Genomic DNA, 7,539 nt, shown 5'->3' with positions numbered 1-7,539 from the left:
TATAAATATCAATAACTCCATAATCAAGTCACACACTCACACCGTGTATTGACTCTAAACAATAATCAAATTCAACGAAATATAAAGCCCAAGTCATCATCGTCCACATCTAACCCCATTGACAAAAATTTCAAAAACCCGAAAACACATAAAGGATAACAAAGAAAGAAAGAGATAGACAGCAACGAGTCAACGACGACTTGGTTAAAGTTCACAACTCCGTTACATAACATAAGCTACTACTGTAGGACTTTAAAGTGTTTCACAGAGAGTAAAAAGTAGTAGTACAATTATCAAACAACAACAACGGAACAACACAAACCAAATCCAAGATTAACAACAACAAAACCCAACAACAAACAACAACAATTGTAATTTGTTTCTAATTCCAAGTCATCTATAAGCAAACCAAAACAGCGTTTACCCACACGTGGTCCTCTCTTTCTCTCTCTTCTAACGTTATACATTAAACTCAACTTAAACTAACCCAACCCTCAAACTCTAGTTAAATCTCTCTCCTAACTAACACTACCAAACAAAATCCTGACCTTTCTTTTCTCACTCTCCCTTTTCCTCTCTTCTTCTTCTTCTTCTCCCCCTTCACTCTCTCTCATACACACACAAAAGCGCAACTAACGGCATATTCTCTCTCCTCTATTCCCTATCTTAAATTTATCCTTTTTTCTTTACTTTCCAAATGTCGATTAATTAGTACTACTAGATACATCGTTTAATTCATTTGAGTTCCTTAAAACGCGTCGTTTTAATCCATGGTGGTGAAGATGATGAAATGGAGGCCATGGCCGCCGCCGATGTTGACGAAAAAATACGATGTTAAAGTGGTTGTGAAGAAGGTGAAAGGGTGGTGTGATCAGGTGCGGGAAGGTGTAGAAGAAGATCATTGTGATGAAGATCATCAGATTAAATTAACGGTGGAGATTCGTTGGAAAGGTCCGCCTAATGAAAAGAAAGTTGCTCTTATGAGAAGAAAGTCATCAATTAAGAGCGATATCACTAAGGAAGTTGAAGGAAATCAAAACGGTGCCGTTTTTCAGTGGGATGAGGAGTTTCACAGTGTTTGTACTTTTTCTTCTAGTAAAGATAATTGCAATTCTTTTCTTCCCTGGGAGATCGGATTTTCCCTTCTTCATGTGAGTGTTTTTCTTTTTCTATAAAATGTTTTTTTTTGTCAATTTGTGAATCTTGTTGGAAAATAGATCGGTATTCGGTGGGTTGGGTTCATGTGTTTATGTTATGGACTAATAAAAGATTTAAGTAATTTTAATAAAGAATTGAAAATTTGAATGTGTTTTTATTCGGGGATCTTTTTAATTTTTAATTGGTCGGAGGAAATGGAAACTATTTATGAATAGTGATGTGAAATTGACATTAATTGTTTGATGTTCCTCTTTTCTGTTGTTTTCCTATTTTCTTATTTTTCCCCAAGTTTAGTCTTTTTATTTTATTTTATTTATCTCTTATCTTTTTTTTTTTTTTAATCTGGTTTCAATTTATGACTAATTATTTCTTTCTTTTTTTGTCGAAGGATAAGATTGCAATGACATTAAATATGTTATACTCTGAGTATTATTTTGTTATTTAAAGTGGAAAACCTACAATTACGGTGTGAGGGAATATGAGGATGTTTGTGAATCTAGAGAAGATATGAAATGGATAGTTTGAATTAAGAAAGAAGATCATTGTTATTGACTTATTGTCGAATTGGCGTGGGGTGAATTTTCGCATTATTGATGTCTTTAGTACGACCTAACTCGATCCAGTTAGTTTTATGTTGTTTGATGATCACGAATTTTCATCCCGAATTGCTTTCTATGTTTGCAAGAGTATTTTAAAAACAAGCTCAATGTTCGCTCTTTTAGTGGCGTAGGAGTGGATGTTGGGATATATAGGAATGGAATGGGATGGAATCAGTAATAGTATTGATTGTTTTCTTAATTGGAACCTTTTGGTTCTCTTAGTTTGATGACTCTTTGGCTTGATGAATTCGGATCGCTAATACTAGTAATTGATTGGGCATCACATACCACAAATTACCCAAGTCATAGTTGTTTGAGACTTTGAGTCTATTGAAAAATTTTCTACTTGAAAAGATTCATAGTTTATAATGCTTTTGCTTATTGTTTCGCAGTACTATTTAGATTAGGATGCCTATGCCTTGAGGAAGGGATGAGCTATTATTGTCAATCCTATACTTATTTATCTTTGTAAGGAAAGAATCTTTAAGAACAAACCAGAAGCCAAACTCCAATTTTCAACATCTTTTTCTGCCTTTGCTGCTTGATTGTCTTTGTTCTGCGTGCCATGTTCTTTAGACCGACAACTCGTTGTTCTCCGAGTTGGTGGATTTAGCACATCTTTTACCACGGTCATGTCATCAATATCTTTCCTGTATATTATGATTTTCATGACTGCTCTTATATATTTAGGAAGATAACTCACATCATTACTACTATGTTAGGGTTCAAAGCCAAGTCAAAAGAACAAGGTTCCTGTCCTTGCAACTGCGTCGCTAAATGTAGCTGAGTATGCATCTATGACCGAGCAGAAAGAATTTGACTTAAGCCTTCCTCTGACCGTTTCAGGCGACGTTGCTGATCTGTGTCCTTCACTACACGTATGTCCGAGTTATCTTCTGTATTTATTTCTTTCCTAACATGATTCCTAGTTATCTTCTTTTATCTGCTTGTATATGTGCTCAATTATTCTGATTAACTGCTGGCAGTTATCACTAAGCTTTGTGGAACTTAGAACTACACAAGATTCTGGAGATTCACTCAAACGGTCTATTGTTCCTGTGTCGTCACCTCCACAGTCCACAGACACACTTCCTTCAGAGAAAGATGAACTTTCTGCTCTGAAAGCCGGTCTAAGAAAAGTAAAAATCCTGACAGAATATGTCTCTGCTCGAAGAGCAAAAAAAGCATGTCGTGAGGATGAGGGCAGTGAAGGGAGGTGCTCTTCTAGGAGTGAGGATGGTGATTACCCGTTCGATTCAGACTCCTATGATGAATTTGGTGAAGGAGAGACAGATGAAGCAAAGGAGACTTCTAGTGTTAGGAAGTCGTTTAGTTATGGGAGTTTGGCTTATGCTAATTATATGGGAGGGTCATTTATTTCTAGTACACGAGTCACTAGCCAGGATGAAGATTCCATTTACTACAGTCACCGGAAGTCAGATGTTGGATGCTCGGTTAATGAAGATTCCACTTCTGGGGCTAGTGAGCTACCACTTGTCCAGAGTTCAAAACGTAGCATTCTTCCTTGGAGAAAGAGAAAGCTAAATTTTAGGTCCCCTAAAGCTAAGGGAGAACCATTGCTGAAGAAGGCATATGCTGAAGAAGGTGGAGATGATATTGACTTTGACAGACGGCAGCTCAGTTCAGATGAATCCATCTCACTTGGAGTGAGTATTATTTTATTTATTGCTCTTTACCCTTTTTACCTCTTGTTTGCTTTAAGTTTTCTTTAGCTTCATAATCTTTTCAAATGCACATTAGCTCTTTGATCAGAAATAACTGAAAGTGCTATTTTTCAGTGGCGTAAAAGTGAAGACGATTCAGCAGCAGATCGGCCCTCAATATCAGAATTTGGTGATGATAGTTTTGCTGTAGGCAGCTGGGAACAAAAAGAAATTGTGAGCCGTGATGGACTGATGAAGGTTTATGCAGAGGTTTTCTTTGGTTCCATTGATCAAAGGAGTGAGAGAGCAGCTGGTGAAAGTGCTTGCACTGCTTTAGTTGCTGTTATTGCTGACTGGTTCCATAACAATTGTGGGATGATGCCCATCAAATCCCAGTTCGACAGTCTGATCAGAGATGGCTCACTTGAGTGGAGGAAACTCTGTGAGAATGAAGCATATAGGGAAAGGTTTCCCGACAAGCATTTCGATCTAGAGACTGTTCTGCAGGCTAAGATTCGCCCTCTTTCCGTTCACCCAGGCAAGTCTTTTATCGGGTTTTTCCACCCTGAAGAAACTGTTGAGGGTAAATTTGACTTTCTACAAGGTGCAATGTCATTTGACGGGATATGGGATGAGATTAGCCGTTGTAGTTTGGAGTGCCCTACCTATGGTGATCCTCACGTGTTCATTATCAGTTGGAACGACCACTTCTTTATTCTCAAGGTGGAACCTGACGCTTACTATATCATTGACACATTGGGAGAGAGGCTCTATGAAGGATGCAATCAGGCCTACGTGCTGAAATTTGATCGAAACACCAAGATTGTAAGACTCCCAGCTAACTCCCAACCAGCAGATGAAAAACCTGCTGTAGATCAACCTATGGTGGAAAATGGGTCTGAGCAGAGAAATGGACCTACTGATGAGTCCAAGGCTGAAGAGCTTGTGAAGAGTGAGGAAGAGGAATTGGTTTGTCAAGGGAAGGAGGTTTGTAAGGACTACATCAAGAACTTCTTAGCAGCACTTCCAGTAAGAGAACTTCTAGCAGATGTCAAGAAAGGGTTATTGTCTTCTCCCCCATTGCATCGTCTTCAGGTTGAGTTTCACTATACACAGTTTCTCTCTCCTCCATTAGCCGAGGCATCATCATCAGCTGCTGAAGTGGTGTCGACAACTACAAACTTGCTGCATGAAATGGAAGTAGCAATATCTGAAGTTGCCGCTGCCTAGGACGGTGTATATCTTAGCCAAGGTTTTAACTGCACTAACTGCTTTTTCCGTTGTTTCTAGTTATTTGCTTTGTAAGGGCTGAAACGGATTCGAGATAAGCAAGATTAACTCGTCCGAGCCTTTCTTTTGGTGGCTTATTTTTTTGCAAAGCTCTTAGGAAATAGAACTGCATTTCCTTTTGTAATCATTGCTGGCACAACTTTAATTAATCTTGTAAAGGGTCAGTTTGGAATGAAACTAGGCCTTTTTGGAAACTGATATTTCAAACTCCTTTTTCTCAATGTTTTACACTTTTGTAGCTTCAATTGATGAATATTGTCTTGTTACTTGACTTTATTTTCATCTGCATTTCTGCATTCTTTCGTCTTTTCTTTTTGTACTTTTACCCCCAAATACGTTTAGTATTGTTTTTGGGTATAAAGTATAAACACTACAGTATCGCAAAAGGGGAGGAGAGAGAAAAAAGGTTATCTTTACACCCTTTCATGGCAAAGTGGCCTTAATTTTTTGTACTCTAATCCAATGTTGAAGTTGATATAAAGTTGTACTCCATCCGTTTCTTAAAGATCTTCCCTCTTTCCGTTTAAGGGTGTTTTCAAAAAATCTTCCCTCTTTTGCTTTATTTCTTATTTGGCAAAACAAATTTCCCTATTTACCCTCTCATGTCACTATCATATGGTCCACCATTACATTATTAATTTAATTTTACTCCCTTTCTCTCTCCTACTTTAACCCCTTTATATTTGTTTATTTATCTTAACCCCTTTCTCTCTCCTACTTTATTCATACCATGCCCCACACAACTTGATTTTCCTTGGTATCTATAGGAACAGTAAGTGGGAAGATCTTTAGGAAACGAAGGGAGTACTATAAAAAATCAAAATTTCTAAAATACTGTGTATAATTAGAGATAGAACTAGAGAATTAGTGGACTAACCATACATATATGATATAATTAGCCTATATTTATAACCTAGTGGTACTCAGTATCCTTATTCTAGAATGTGGTGGTTACTGTAATAATTAGGGCAGGTTGGGTGGTATTGATAATTAGATAAAACATAGCCCCCCATAAATGTGGGGTTGTCATGTAATTCAAAATTGTGAGCTGTAAAGTTGAACACTCTTTTTCCTCCCAAAAGAATCCCCTTGCTTTTTGACAAACTATACACTTTTTTCCACATTAGATTGCTATTTGATTCCTCTATGTTTCCCATCAATAGGAACGTAGTGCTAAATTAGCTAAATTGCAAGTGAACATGTTATTGTTTGGATGGAAGCAGAGAATATTTCAGTTTGTGCACCAAGCAGTGCACGTTGAGTATATTCCCTGGACGGCTCTTGTGCAAATCTTTGTGGGTAATACTTATTCCAAGTTTCCAACTGTGCGAGTGTGAAAATTTTAAAATGGACTTTTTTTTTTAAAAAAAAACCATAAAAATATCGGGCCATAATGAATGTGAACACTCACATAAGCATTTTTTTACTCTTTTGTCCTGCTTTGAATGATTTTAGAATATACCAAAATCATTTATTCTAATTTCTGAAAATATTTTAAATAATTTCGAAAAATACAAAAAAAATCTGAATAATACGAAAATTAATTTCTGCCAAAAAAAAATTTTGGGGAATTATTTTTTTTACCCAGATTTTCTCTCTCCTCTCCTCTACGCCTTCCTCCCTCAAATCTTCCATGGATCTTCGATTCTTTTCGAATTTTCAGTAGATTTTTTTACTTGGACCCTTCTCTTTCCATGAAATGGTTAAGAATTCATGAAGAAATCATGAATTTGTGAGGGAGAAGTTGTGAAATCGAAGTTTTAATTTTTGATTTTCGTGTAAAATTCTGGGGGGAAATTTTGGGGATTTTTTTTTCACTTTCCTCTCTTTCGTATTTGTAAATTTATGAAATAGATGAACAAGCATAAAATTGATGATCTATATACACCATGAACGCCCGAATTTCCATGCAAATGAAGGTTTGAGTTTCAAAATGAAGAAGCTCAATATCAAAATTCTAGTTCATTATGAATTTAACAAGAACATGGTTTGAATTGTTGTACGTTGCGAAACCGCCGATTTGGGACCGATTTGTGCATTTTTTAAGTATTGATTATCATTGTCAAACTAGATGAAGAATTTTAGAGGAGAGAGAAAAAATCAAAAGGTTGAAGATGAAGTTAGAAGATGATGACTGAACGGACACTTTAGGTAATTACTAAAAAGGATTTTAGTCATTACCAAGACGTGACAGAAACTAAGAAAAGTATCAAAATCTCCAATTCATAAGTGTATTGAAAATAAACAATTGAACTAAACGATCCTAAGTACAAATTGATCAATATGATATAAATGTATTAATCTAAATAAGCCAAATAGAATTATAAAGTGACAAAATGTAAGAGACAAAAAAAAGTCTCAATAGGTTTGGTAATATCCAAAATTATTTTGGTAATACCCAAAGCAAATTTGGTAATTCCTAAAAGCATATGATCTGAATTAATTTGGGCTTTTTAGTACAAGCAGAGACAATGAGAGCCCAAAACCAAGTCAATGGGGCCGGGGTTTGGTGAGGTATTGAGCCTAATAGACCTAGTGGCATGATTGTCCAATCCCCACATGATGACTTTGTTGAGTAATGGGAATAGCTTGTGATTGGATAGATTTGGTAATGCCCAAATCATGTTTGATAATTATCTAAAATCATATGATTTGTGGTTAATTTGTGAGTTTTAGTACAAAGAGAGATAATGAGGGCCAAAACTCAAGTTAATGGGATTTGGTGAGGTATCGAACTTAATGGATCCAGTAGCACGATTGTCCAATTCCCATAAGATTGCTTTAATGGGTAATGATAAAAGATTGTGATTGGGAGAACATCCTCCACT

The 7,539-nt window shown here is 36.3% G+C and overlaps 1 protein-coding gene across 2 annotated transcripts; it reads left to right on the top strand.

Moving 5' to 3' along the window:
• The first annotated feature begins 500 nt into the window (after window positions 1-500).
• Window positions 501-4,905, top strand: LOC104893175 (hypothetical protein). 2 transcript variants are annotated; one of them, XM_048644692.1, is made up of 4 exons: window positions 501-1,151; window positions 2,489-2,635; window positions 2,744-3,424; window positions 3,557-4,905. In XM_048644692.1, the coding sequence occupies exons 1-4, from the start codon at window positions 771-773 to the stop codon at window positions 4,649-4,651; spliced, it is 2,304 nt and encodes a 767-aa protein (XP_048500649.1). In that variant the 5' UTR covers window positions 501-770; the 3' UTR covers window positions 4,652-4,905. The 2 variants fall into 2 exon arrangements, with proteins under 2 accessions (XP_048500649.1, XP_010677560.1); XM_010679258.3 differs by having other exon boundaries at window positions 503-1,151; window positions 2,480-2,635.
• The last annotated feature ends 2,634 nt before the right edge of the window (window positions 4,906-7,539 follow it).

Source organism: Beta vulgaris, chromosome 5, assembly GCF_026745355.1.
Source record: "Beta vulgaris subsp. vulgaris cultivar EL10 chromosome 5, EL10.2, whole genome shotgun sequence".
Taxonomy (NCBI): Eukaryota; Viridiplantae; Streptophyta; class Magnoliopsida; order Caryophyllales; family Amaranthaceae; genus Beta; species Beta vulgaris.
The sequence above is the reverse complement of the archived record's forward strand: the minus strand, read 5'-3'. Positions and strand labels throughout refer to the sequence as shown.

Bases quoted from the DNA above. Each gene is read 5' to 3' on its own strand.
- LOC104893175 (XM_010679258.3), top strand. From the start codon at position 771: ATGGTGGTGAAGATGATGAAATGGAGGCCATGGCCGCCGCCGATGTTG. The intron at 2,636-2,743 runs GTATGTCCGAGT...AACTGCTGGCAG, and splicing joins ATCTGTGTCCTTCACTACAC to TTATCACTAAGCTTTGTGGA. The intron at 3,425-3,556 runs GTGAGTATTATT...GCTATTTTTCAG, and splicing joins ATGAATCCATCTCACTTGGA to TGGCGTAAAAGTGAAGACGA.